The following is a 13756-nucleotide window of genomic DNA, read 5'->3' as shown; positions in this document are numbered from 1 at the left end:
TTGTGAGGTTAAGGCGGGTTTTGCACGGCCTCCCGCCATCAGATGGTGACTGATGTCTACTCCCCATTCAATTATTTTTTGAGCACTGACCCCCCCCAAGGCACCTTGCTGATTGGTATCGAGAGTGACTTGTCCCTTTATTCAAAAATATGCAGATTGCAACTTGCGAAGGAATTTATTATAGGAATTTCTTCTTCTGTGTTTATGGGAGCAAATATTACATTTCCTGAGAAACCTGTTTTACTTCCCCTCAAGAAAACAGGCTATTGACCCCTGCTCACGAGGAACTAACTTTTGCCTTTACTATGCTAAAAACATTGTCTTGTTTTTGAATGCTAAAGATACCTTCCTTCCCCATATGATAAGCATCTAAATCACCTACACCAATCACTATTGATAAAAATTACCCATGAGTCTTCTACCAATCTATGTTCTGGAAAATTTTTACATGCCAAAGAAATTTGTCATCAGAAATCATTGTCTAGCTCTCAGCATGGATCCACTGTGCTGGTAAAGTCTGTGAGCCCGAGTTTAGGCCCCGGGGAGCCTAAACTCGTAATAAAGCCCTTTGCTTTTGAAAAAAAAAAAAAAAAAAAAAGAAATCATTGTCTAAGGCAAATACCAATTCTGTGCTGGCCCCAGACATTTTTTACCATAAATAAAGCTGACTCTCAGGTCAGAGCAGAGATGCCTGCATCCCTCCCCCTTTCACTGACACCGTCCATCCTTCAGGGAGCCCTGGACCTACTGGAGCTGGACTCCAGCACTAAGCAGCCCCACCAGGATTTGACCCTAGTGTTCTTGGCTCTGAGCCCACAGTCCACACTCTCCCCGCAGCCCTGCCTGTGTCCACTGGCACTAGAGCTCTTTAGTTAACTATGCACTGGTTGGTGATGGACTTCGAGTCCAAGTGGATGGTAGGGGGATGTTTCCATCTTGCTTATCTTTGCCTCCCACTATGGGGTCATCAATAAATACCTGTGGAATGAATACATGGATAATTCCATGCTTGTGTGTGCAGGGCACTGCCAATGGGGGGCCAGATGGGGCAGAACTCCGGCCTCCAGAGCTGTCATCTGAAGAACGGCCTCCCCAGGAGCTTCTGGGTAGGCCTCCTGAGGGACATGAGGTGCAGGGCCGCGGGGCTTCCCTAGAGGCTGGGAAGGCAGGTCGGTGTGAGCGTCCAGGACAACGACCAGGACGGGCTGCCCATCCCCGGGGAGACAGACTCCTGGAAATCAGGCTCCTTGGAGACCTTCCCAGGCTGAGCAGTGCAGAGTGTGTGTGTGTGTGTGTGTGTGTGTGTGTGTGTGTGGTGTTTGTGCATGGTGTGTGAGTGTAGTTATATATGGATGTGTATGGGGTGTGCACAGTGGGTAAGTGCAGTATATGTGTGTGGTGTGCATAGTTGTAGGTGTGGTGCGCATGCAGTTGTAGGTATGTAGTGTGCGTGCATAGTGTGCAAGTGCAGTTGTGTGTGTGGGGGGTGTAAGTGGTGTGGTGTGTGTATGTGTGTGTGTGTGTTGTGTGTGGTAAGTGGTGTGGTATATGTGGTGTGTGTGTGTGGTACGTGGTGGTGTGAGTGTTGTGTGTGGTGTATGTGTGGCTTGTGTGAGGTGTGTGTGTGTGTGTGTGTGTGTACATGCACACATGAAGGATGACAGCATGGGATGCAGGAATAACTCCTCTGTTAAAAATCCAAATTCCCCATTTGTAGTTATTTGCTTGGAACTCTTCTCTCAGAGACGGTGTTTGCAAAAGGAAATAAAACAAGACAACCAAAACAGGGGTCAAATTCAGCACACAGGCCCCTGCCATTTCACAGCCCAGAGCCACAGCCCACTCCACGTCCCCATCTTAATGCCCTGCAAAGTCACCTCCAGAGTCTTCCACAACCTTTTGGCACGCGGCTTGGCCAGAGCCAGCATGTGGCTTGACTTGGGGACTCTGAGGCTCACTGGGATACTCAGTGGAGCCCTGGCTTTGGAGCCAGAGCTGAGTTCAAGGGTTGGCTCTCTGCTTCCTGGAGTCCCCCTCCCCCTCTCTAAGTGCCTAGGTTCTAAGGTTATGGGAAATACAGTTCAGCAGCTCCTTCCTGCCTTCCTTCCTGGGGCTCTCTGGGTGAGGGGGCACTTCAGCTTAGGAACGGGGTAAGCTGAGGACCCGGAGCTCCTAATTAGGTGATGTTTAGCTTATTCATTTTGGAAAACCATCCTGCCAGGAAAACGCCTTTTGCTCTTTCCTCCAGAACACTTCAGGGGCTCCAGGGAGATTTGTTTTTCTCTTGATAGTTTATGTTCTTAGAAATATTCCATAAACTTCCAACAATTCAGCTGCACAAGTCCCCATCCTCAGCTTAATTATTCAGATGTTAACCGCACTGTCAACCTACTTTCAAAGCAGTCTCATAAAATATAAAATTAAGGTCTGCTTGGGGTTTCAGCACACAGAATATGCATGGTTGGAAAAGGAGAATGTTCTCCCAAGAAAGCACAAGGCCCCCGAAGTCTGAGGAAGGAGGTATTTCTACCTGAAAACTCAGGGGTGGTTCCGAGAAGCTGCAGGGTGATGGCGGGAAGCTAGTACAAGTCCTGATGTTCAAAGAGTCAGAGACAACAAAGCAAAAGTGAGGGTGTGCCAGGATTTCTGAGTCAGGGAGGCAATTTCTCACTAAAGGATGATTCACGTAGCTTCTCTCAGAGGGCAAGTTTCGTTTCTAATGATTAGAAATGAGACAGGAAGGAAGAGAGCTCTGCCATCCTCAGAAGGGATGGGGCTATGGGGTTGAGGCTGGCCTACTGGGAGGGCCCTTCTAGGTCACTTGTCCTGGCCTCCGGGCCACTAGCTGTGGCCCTCACACTGCCCTCCCCCTCTGCCTGGGGTGATTTTTCTAAGCACCATGAGCAGCGTCCTTTCCAGGCCTTATCTGATGCCACCTAGCTGTCCCTGCCCCCTGTCCCCCAGACCCGACTCATCATTGTAGAGAAACGCACAGGCCACAGATCACCTGAGTGAGCCGTGCATCTTCAGGTCTCTGGGCCTTTGCAGGGCTGTGCCCCTGCCTAGAATGTCCTTACCCCCTTGATAAACTCCTCCAGAATTCTCTGGGCCCAACTCTGCCCCTTGGGCAGGTTACCTGATGTCTCTGCAGCTCAGTGTTTTTAGCTTCAAGATGGGATGGGTCATATGTGCCTTTATCCCCTGGAAGGGATATGGAGGGTCAAGCAAGATAGTAGCTGGTAAAATAAATGACAGGGGATGAGGCTCAGAAATAACAACAGAAGTAGTAAGAGTATTAACGCATGTGAACCGAGCACTTGTTACACGGCAAGCACTGTGCTGGGTGCCCCACGAATAGTTTCTCATCTGATCTGCACAGTAGCCTGAAGCTGCCTCAAGGCAAAGGTGCAGCTGTGAGAGTTGGCGGGGAAGGGGTGCTGGGCTGCACAGGCTCTGCGTCGGACAGACCCGGGTTCTAATTCTGACTCTGCCTCGTACCTGCTCTGGAACTCCAAGCATGATTTTTAACTTCTCCCAGCTTCAGGGTCTGATCTGTGAATTAGAGGTGTGTTGTTACCTACTTCCTGGGGTTGTCAAACAAGGCAGAATAGGGGGTAAGCGCTTAGCATCGAGCCTGGCTAAGTGAATGTTAGCAATCGTGATTAATCGTATACTCACTTTATAGATTGGAAAACAGAAGCTCAAAGAGGTCAGGTAGCTTGCTCAGAGTCACACAGGTGGGAAGTGCCCGAGCTGAGGTGGGAACCTTGGTTTGTTGAACTTCAGAGCAAAACTTCATTGCTTCTTGGACTGGGTGTCCAGACGTCTGGATTCCAGCTTTAATGGTCCACAGGGTGACCTGGCACAAGTCCCTTTCTGTTTCTAGGCCTCAAATAAAGTGAGGGGGCTGGACCAGGGCATCTGTAAGGTCTGCCAATCCACGTAGATGACACCCACACATCCTACCCTTGCAAATACTCAAGTAGGTGTTTTCTTGGTTTTTTTTTTTTTTTTTTTTTTAAAGAATGAAAGGTGCCAGGGGCACCTGGGTGGCTCAGTCAGTTAAGCGTCCGGCTTCGGCTTAGGTCATGATCTCATGGTTCGTGGGTTCAAGCCCCATGTCAGGCTCTGTGCTGATGGCTAGCTCAGAGCCTAGAGCCTGCTTCTGATTCTGTATCTCCTTCTTTCTCTCACCCTCCCCTGCTCACACTGTCTCTCTCTGTCTCTCAAAAAATAAATAAAAAACATTAAAAAAAAAGAATGAAAGGTTCTAGCTAATGGGGAGGTCTCCAGATCAATGTAGACTAGAGAGCGGAAGGCAGCTGGAGAAGGTGATCAGCTCAGTGTGCAGAGAGCACTACTTTTGACCATGGGATCAGAGATGGGGCCAATCCCTACCTCTTGCTGCCAAAGGAACAGGAAAATAGAACACAGAGATAGTCCTGTCCTGAGCATCTTATTAATTTACATTTACCCATCCACTGCCCACATAGTTATCTCCCACCCCCCATCCACTCATCCATTCACCCATCCGTCCCCCACCCATCCATCCATCCTGCTCCCTACCTAGTCCTCATCTCATTGATTACATATCTATACATTTATTCACCAATCAATTCACTTGCCTCACCCACCCACCCAGTACTTCCCAAGAGCTATGCCTGGTGGACGAGAGATGACTCAGATGTGTTTCTGACCCACAAGGAGCCCATAGCCTATGGGAGGCAATAGAAGACCTGGAGGAATTGGTGCTCTGGTGGAGGGGGAGATATAGCCCTGTCCAAGGTCTGATTTTCCCAGGCTTGGCTCATTTCCCTGTCAAAGCTGCATGTGGCTTAGGATGTCCTAAGATTTCCCAGCCCGGTTTAGAGGGTGGCTGGACATCTACTCTGGACCAAGCAGCCCCTCACTCTTCTCAGGGTTCCTCTGGGCCTGGAAGGACAGTCCCTCAGAGACCCTTTGCCCCATATGGCTGGCAGGCCCTGGCTCTGAATCTGACTGCCTGGGCCCTGGGCCTTCCATCTTTGAGACTATCCTGTACTAAAGATGCTGCAGAATTGGTTTCAGTGACCGAGAGCCTGGTCTGGACACTCTACTGAACAACTGGTTTTGGCGTTATCTATAAGTTGGCTTTGCCATAACTGGCTACATGACTTTGGGTAGGACCCTTTCTCTGTAGTCCTGATGCTTCTGTTGTCTGTTTATTGGTTAGCCTCTGCATTGCTGCAAACGGAATTATCTTTCAATGGGTGATTTTATCCAGTGGGTGATTTAATGACAGCACTAAACATACTTAGTGCTGAATACGAGCCAGGCATTGAGCTAACAAGCACTTGTCACTTACCAACTCATTTCATCCTCATAATAATTCTATTATTTCTCCCAGGTAACTGAGGCACAGTGAGGTTAAGTAACTTGTTTATATTCACATAGTTAGAGAGAGATTTGAACCCAGGCTGCCTGGCTCCAGAGCACAACCCTTCACCACTACCCTGTCATACCAGGGGACTCTACTGTCCCTTCTACACCAATGGCCATCAGCCCCCAGCAAGGAGAACCAGGTGGCCAGGGGTCTTTCAGAAAAAAACCAGAAAGAGAGGCACAGGGGTCTAAGGATGCCGGGGTTCAAGGCACATCAGGGGACACTGGTGCCTAAGTGACACGTCAGTGACCTAGCCTGATTACAAACCAAAGAGACCAGTTCCGGGGTCCCTGATCTCTCTCTAGTCTCAGCAACTACACCTCCCCAGGTGGACTGACCACTGTCCTTTAGGCCACCTAGACGCAACCCACATTTGGAAATGAGAATTGAGCTCTGCTGTCAGTGCTATGAAGCGCTGCTGAATTGAGATGTTTCGTCAGCCTCCCTGGCAGATCCCAGAGATCCTTTTTATGGTGCTTGCATAACATACATCTCAGTCCAAGCCCACCTCTCAGGGCTCTGCCCACGCGGCCTCCCCATGGCCTGAAGCCTGCTCTGGGAACTGCTCTGCTCCCCTCTGCCACATCTGCAGGACAAGATCATGAACAGCATCTCAGTGACTTTAGGAAGTCCGGGGGAACAGAATAAAACATTGCTGACCTCCCTTGATTCCCACATTGGGCCTGGAGTGGGGGTCGGGTGGAAGAAGACAAAACTCGGTCATTTCTGGCGGCACCCACTGGGTTCTCTATCGCCAGTCTGCCTGAGTCCTCCCGACCTACTTTCTCCTTTCCTCCGTGTGCCTCCCTCAGCCTGCAGTTCTAGGGTGATGCAGCCGGGTGGCTGCTCAGCCCCGGACAGTGTAGTTGGTGCAGCACCGGTGTCTGGAGGCAGACGTAGCCCCCTCCCCCTTCTCCCACCAGCCCTCAGCCCCGAGTTGCTGCTGAGTCACACTCTCCTTCCCGTTTGGATAACGCTGCTGGCGGCTCCCACAACCTGACCTGGTTGTGATGCTTCGAGCTGGTCCCCCCACCCTCCCGGGGAAAGGGAGAGAGGTCAGGGCTAGCACACATTTGGAGGGTAAGCAAAAAAGCCCAGCCGCTCAGCAGATGCTCACACTGCAGAAATGCCCTATGCATCTGGGGGCTGACTGATCTCTGGATGGACAGTTCTGTGCTTCTCTGCAGCCTAATGCTGGTTAGTTACAAAAAGGCCACCTACACTTGAAAACCAAATAGGGATTACAGCACGATGAGTCTATGCAGCTTAGCTGAGACCAGAATAGGAGAGTCTTTCTTATCAAAGCTTGTGATGCTGCTAGGAAATACTAACGACATCGTCGGTGGTAGATGGTGAAAATGGCCACAATTAGCTCCTCTTGAAATCCATGCCCTTTGCAATGTGACTTGAGATGGAGTCCACCTCCCCATTCCCCAAGTCTGGGCAGGACTCTTGGCCTGTGTTGGCTGTAGGATGTGGCCAAATGACAGTGAACTAGCCCAGGCCAGTCAGCTGGGGGTGGGGGGAGCACAGCCGAGATGGACCATCCCCGCTGGGGCCATCCTAGACCAGCCTGCGATTCTGCCGAGATCAGCAGGGCTGTCCCCTGGGCCACCACAGAGGCAGACGCATGAGGGAGTCCCACTGAGAGCAGAAGTACCATCCTGCTGAGCCCAGTCTGAACTGCCAGCTCACAATTGAGAGCTAAATACACAGTTTGATTCTGAGGCGCTAAGTTTTGGAGTACAGCAGCGCCCCACTTATTCTCGGGGGAACATGTTCCAAGACCTCCGGGGAATGCCCAGAGCTGCAGATAGTACCAAACCCTATGTATACTATGATTTTTTCCTTGACATACATATCCGTGATAATGCTTAATTTATAAATCAGGCACAGTAATAGATTAAAACCTGATGAATAATAATAAGATAGAACAGTTATAACCATATACTGTGATAAATTATGTGGATGGGATCTCTCTCTCTAAATATCTTGAACTGACTCACCCTTCCTGTGAAGACTGCAATGGTAGAGTGCTTATGTGCTGAGATGCAGCGGGGTGAAAGATACAGGGAGGGGACCTAGCATGAGGCTGCTACTGACCTTCTGGCGTCTCATTAGCAGAAGGTTATCTGCTAGGGGGCCGAGGCTGACTGCGGGGAACTGAAACTACAGATAAGTTTATGAAGCAAAAGCCTACTAATAAAAAGTGTGGCACAATGATGGGATCTAAGAAACACCATTAAAGCACTATTTTTCTGTCATGTAAACACCATTGTTACGTCAAAGAGCAACAAGTTGCTTACTATATGACCATCCCCAAAGACACCAGCAGGACTCAACACGAGTCCTGTTGCTCCGTCTGCCCAGTACTTGTGATCGCCCCAAGATGTTGCTCCCCTCTGAAGAGGCCGCACCACTCACCAGAATCTTGGTGGTGTAGGCGCTGTTGATGGCGATGGCATTGACAAGCAGCTCCATGGTCTTGGCGTTGATGGAGCTGGGGTCGGGGATCTCCTTGTAGTGGACGTCGCCTACGTAGGCCTGCACGACCGTCATGCGATTGGTGGTCAGTGTGCCTGTCTTGTCCGAGCAGATGGCGGTGGCATTGCCCATGGTCTCACAGGCATCCAGGTGGCGCACCAGGTTGTTGTCTTTCATCATTTTCTGGGGAAAGAGGGCCAGTGAGAGGATGACGGTGAGGAGAGAGAGCTGGGGGGCCAGAGTGCGGGGGAAACACGCAGTAAACGGGCCTCTGCCACCTGCCCCTTTGCTTCCCACAAATGCAAAGTGCGTTCACTGCAACCTTGACCCCTAGCTCCCTGTGTGTGTGCCTCCTTTTCCTTTGCTTTGGTTTGAACCATTTAAAAGATTTGATGAATTGGCTTTACTAATTTGAATTATGGAAATAATCTGTATTCCTTATGGGAAAAAATAAGGGAAAAGGACAATAAATTAAGGTTGGGTCCTTTCTGATTACCTCAAATGTTTGTCTTTTATACCTTAACAGAAAGAACCATTCTTAGCTGGCCATGGGTACTTTAAAAATGTACCATCTTACCCTAGTGTCTGGTTTTCATTTGGTTCCACCAAAAATCAATACATTTAGGATAGATATGTGTGTTTATAGATATAGGACAGCATCTCGAAAAATACCAAATATTAATGTCATTACTTCTGGGTGGTATAGTTATAGGAAACTTTTACTGCCTTCTTCTAAAAATCTGTAGGGTGATGGGCATGGAGGAGGGCACTTGTGGGGATGAGCACTGGGTGTTATATGGAAATCAACTTGACAATAAACTATAAAAGAAAAAAAAATAAAAGCAAAAAATATCTATAGGTTCTTCTTTAAAATTTTTTAAATGTTTATTCATTTTTGAGAGAGACAGAGAGACAGAGTGTGAGCAGAGAGGGGTAGAGACAGAGGGAGACACAGGATGCAAAGAAGGCTCCAGGCTCTGAGCTGTCAGCACAGAGCCTGATGCCGGGCTCGAATTCATGAGCCATGAGATCATGACCTGAGCTGAAGTCGGATGCTTAACGGGCTGAGCCCCCTAAAAATCTACAGATTCTAAAAAAAAAAAAAATCTATAGATTCTATTTTCTGCATTGAATACATATTATAACTTGCATTATAAAAGTCACAAATTTATTTTCAATATAGATATACAAAAAATAAAAATCTGCCATTACCAAGAACTGATATAGCTTATGTATCAACAACTTTTAAAATTTATAATAAAAATGAAATCCTACCATATATATATTATTATTAATTTTATTGTATTTATCTTCCTCTCTGTCTTTCCAGCTCCACTCCTAGCTTCTTTCAGGTTCTCAAGCAAGTCATGCAAATAAAGTCATTCTCCAGGAACTGTCACTCTTAATGCATGCCCTCCCAACACAGGGACCCTATCTGGCAAGGAGGGACATGAGAAGTTGCTAGAGGCTGAATCAGGCATAGCTCTAGCCTGTTCCTAGGAATCTGATTTCCTTTATTCTTGCCCCTCATTATAGCTCTTTATAAAAAGGGTAAAAAGACAGGCAAGGAGAATAATTGTAATACTAGTTCATGTTCCTACAAAATAGGTATTGGTAGAGTTCTATGCTATTGCCATTTTCTCTTACTATAACCTGTGATACTAGTAATGCTTAATGTGGGTTGATTGGATGATCAACTTACAGACTTAGTCTGCAAAGTTCTTTCTTGCTTTCTGGTCTGATTTTACAAGGAGGATTTTTGACATCCATTGTGGCAATTGAAAAATCCACGGCCAAGAGATTTGACCAGGATCACACACCTAATGAGGGTTGAAGTTGGGACAGGAGCCCAGCTGTTTAACATCACAGGATGGATCATTCCATCAGGCCTCTGCCCATCTATACTCTCAGAAGAGGGTTTGTCTGTGGGGCTTAAGAATACACAGGCAGGGGGCGCCTGGGTGGCTTAGTTGGGTAAGCATCTGGCTTCCGCTCAGGTTATGATCTCATGGTTCGTGGGTTCGAGCCCCACGTCGGGCTGTGTACTGACAGCTAGCTTAGAGCCTGGAGCCTGCTTCAGATTCTGTGTCTCCCTCTCTCTCTCTCTCTCTGACCCTCCCCTGCTCACACTGACTCCCTCTGTCTTTCAAAAAATAAATAAAAAACATAAAAAAAATTTAAGAATACACAGGTGGCTATGGGACACTGGAAATGTGGCTGGTCTGATGTGAAATGTGCAGTACATGTGAAATACATGTCGGATTTTAAAGACTTATCATGAAAAAAGACATGTCAAATATCTCACTAGTGATTTTTATTTAATTACATGTGGGATTGATAATAATTTGGACAAATGAGGCAAAGTAAATTATATTATTACAATTAATGTCACTTGTTTCTTTTTGCTCTTTCTTTCTAATGTGACTACAAGGAAATTTAAAATCACACATACAGCTCGTATTACATCTCTATTGGTCAGTGCTGATCTATGTGTCATATCTAGTGCTTTGATGGTGGCTCCCAGGGTGGGTAGACCTGGCTCCGAGAGGGGACAGTTTGCCTCTCCTGGGCTGGGGTACTGTACTAAGTTTATCAAGTGACTGTTTAAGTAACACTACCTAAGACAGCTGGAGGCACCAGGTGCCAGAGATACAAACTGTAGACGGTGCAGACGCCTAAAGATGTTGGTAGGGAACTTCCCCAAACTAACCCTGTGTGACTTTCAAAGATATGCCCTGAGCTCCACTGGGTGGCCGTGAGGGTCCTAAATCATGGCTGTGTGGGAATCTCCATCTCTGGGCCCCAGGCCCCCAAGCAGCATCGTGTTGTGACCTGTTTGGGCTCTGGTTTGTGGGATGGAGTTTCTTCAAGAACCCTAAAACAAGGAGACGATAAGGGCGGTATCCTTTACACAGAGCTGCCACTTTCTGGCACCCGCCTGGAGATCTCTTTTCTGTATGAAATTACATCAGTGAGCCCAGTCCAAATTCCAGCTTGGAAATTGACGCTCACCATGCCCTCTGGCAGCTCTGCCAAGGTCCTTGAGAGAATGTCTTGTTTACAAACATGCCTGGGCCTCCATCCTCACGGGCACATCCTGGCATTGGGGCCCTGGGAAGCAGGAGCACAAGGTGGGAAAAACCACAGGGCCTGGGGAAAGAGCAGGAGCCCATGATGTGAGCCAGGCTCGGAGTGCCCATGGAGATGCTCGGCCCCATGTTCTGGCTCAGTGGATGGTCACGGCCTAGAAGAAGGGGGCATGGAGGTGCTACCGTCTGGGGATACTAGGAACACCCCAGCTTTCTTGAGCCTACCCATCTTCATTCAACTGCTTTATAAAAAAAATTTTATTATGCCTGCATGTGAGCATTTGAGAAAGCAAGCAGGGGAGGGGCAAAGAGAGGGGTAGAGAGAATCCCAAGCAAGCTCCACACCATGTGTGCAGAGCCTGATATGGGGCTCGATCCCCATGAATGGGAGATCATGATCTCAGCCAAAATCAAGAGTCCGATGCTCAAGCAACTGAGGCACATAAGCGTCCCCCTTAAACTGATTTTAAAACCTCTTCAGGGGCACCTGTGTGGCTCAGTCGGTTAAGTGTCTGACTTTGGCTCAGGTCATGATCTCCTGGTTTGTGGGTTCGAGCCCCGTGTTGGGCTCTGTGCTGACAGCTAGCTCAGAGCCTGGAGCCTGTCTTTGGATTCTGTATCTCCCTCTCTCTCTGACCCTCCCTTGCTCATGCTGTCTCTCTCTCTCAAAAATAAATAAAAACATAAAAAAATAAAACCTCTTCCATTTCCCGCCCATCCCCTGAGAAGTGGGAGCATCCTTAAAGTAGATGTCTTTTGGTTTTAGGTTTATCTCTTCCCAACATAAGGGAGCACCCTTGGAGACTAGTCACAGAATGACTATGGCTTCTGTGGGGCTTTGACTACAGCCTTCTCCTTAGGTTTGCTGCGATGGGGATGGGTTTGGGCCTGCACGGTGATGTCTGCTTTTTATGGTTGTTTATTTTTTTGTTTTTCAAAGTTGGGCTGTCAATGTTTAAAAATCAATAGAATTCCTATTAAGTCCAGGTTTCTGGATTCTCTGGAAAAAATGTGAAGATTTGGCAACAAAGGGGCTTATCTGCAAGGTAGCACTTGTCTAGGGTGAACGACGTTGTCCTGGCAGCCAGAGTGTGGCCCTTGGATTGACTCCTTCCTCCTTAGCTCCTGTCCCCAGCCTCATACTTGCCCCGCAGGCCACCCCCACAGACTCCCTGCTGGAGGGCTCCCTGCTGGATGCACCCCATCTGGTCCCCTCCTTCTCACCTTCACCGAGTAGGCCAGCGAGATGGTGACAGCCAGAGGGAGCCCCTCGGGCACGGCGACCACCAGCACCGTCACGCCAATGATGAAGAACTTGACAAAGTACTGCACGTAGACAGGCGTGCACTCAGGCAGCCACGGCTTCTTGTTGACCACGAAGGTGTCCACGGTGAAGTAGAGCACCAGGATGATCACTGTGATGGCCGACATCACCAGGCCTGTAACGTGGGTGGAGGGGGGGGGACCTGTTCAGGGGCTTTCCTGGGGGAGCAGGCCTGGGAGGTGAGATGTAGGCCAAACCCTTGGCCAGAAGGGCTCTGGGGCCAGGCAGACCGTAGCTCACATCTCAGCTTGGCCACTTACTTGCTTCGTGGCCTGGGGCAAGTCCTTGATCATCACAGAGCCTCAGTCTCCTCCTCTGTGCAATGGGGAAGCATGTTGATTTCATATGGTTTTGCAAGGATCAGATGCGATCAGTGCATGTAAAGTGCTTAGCACAGTGCCCGCACGACCCCCTGTAGGTGCTCTGCTGGAGAAATGTGGCTGAGAGAGCATGTACGTCAGAGCGGCTTGCACGCACTCACACGGTCATGACGTGCGCCAGCGCTTACTCACGGCACCATTTACTTACTCATTCACCCAGAAACCTAGTAGTTCCTATTTCAGGAACTAGGGACACAGCAATAAAGAGGACAGAGTCCCTGCCCTTGGGAAGCTGAGACTCCAGAGGAGGAGACCGACCGGAAACAAGCCCATGAACAAGAAAATTCAGACAGGGATAATGCTGTGAGGAAAAACTTCAGGATGACAAGACAGAAAAGTGACATGGGCAGAAAATGAGAAAACAACCCAAATGTCCACTGACAGACAAATGGATAAAGAAGTTGTGGGACAGACACAGCAGTATGTGACTCAGCCTTACAAAAGAAGGGACCCTGCCATTTGCGACAACATGGATGGGCCTGGTGGATGTCACGCTAAACGAGAGAAGGCAGACGCAGAAGGACTTGCATGGGGAATATAAATAGTCAAACTCATCGAAGCAGAGAGTAGAAGAGTGATTGCCAGGGGCTGTGGGGAGGCGGGAGAGGAGGGCTGTTTTTCAGTGGGTACAGACTTTCAGTTACGCAACATATAGAAGTTCCAGAGCTCAGCTTTACGCTACAGCGCCTACAGTTAACAGTATAGAGTTGTGCACTTCAACACTGGTCAAGAGGATGGGTCTCCTGTTAAGTGTTCTTAACACTTACCTCCAGAACAGAACACAGGAAAACTCATGAAAGGACATAAGGAGGTTTGGGAGGTGGTGGACATGTTTCGTGCCTTAGACATACATGAAATGTGAGCAATTTTTTTTTTTGTATATACATTGTATCTCAATAAAGCTTAAAAAGAAAAACAACATGGGCTGGCAGGGAGTGACTACTTTAGGGAGGGTGTCCAGGGAAGACTTCCTGGAGGAGGTGATACTTGAGAAGATAGGGTACAGTAAGAAGGCTCAGGGAGACGGTGACCTGCAGGAAGAGTGTTTCAGACAGAG

General features: G+C 48.5%; 1 protein-coding gene across 11 annotated transcripts in view; it reads right to left on the bottom strand.

Annotated features, from left to right (window-relative positions):
• ATP2B2 (ATPase plasma membrane Ca2+ transporting 2) overlaps window positions 1–13756 on the bottom strand; it is a 289183-nt gene that overhangs the window by 41153 nt on the left and 234274 nt on the right. For all 11 annotated transcript variants that reach the window (XM_029916061.1, XM_029916062.1, XM_029916063.1 and 8 more), the window contains 2 exons: window positions 12220–12434; window positions 7847–8089 (listed from right to left, as the gene is read on the bottom strand). In XM_029916061.1, the coding sequence (XP_029771921.1) occupies window positions 7847–8089; window positions 12220–12434 (458 nt within the window). The remainder of the gene's footprint in view (window positions 1–7846; window positions 8090–12219; window positions 12435–13756) is intronic.

Source organism: Suricata suricatta, chromosome 12 (assembly GCF_006229205.1).
Source record: "Suricata suricatta isolate VVHF042 chromosome 12, meerkat_22Aug2017_6uvM2_HiC, whole genome shotgun sequence".
NCBI classification, from domain to species: Eukaryota; Metazoa; Chordata; class Mammalia; order Carnivora; family Herpestidae; genus Suricata; species Suricata suricatta.
This window is presented reverse-complemented; position numbering and strand designations above follow the sequence as displayed.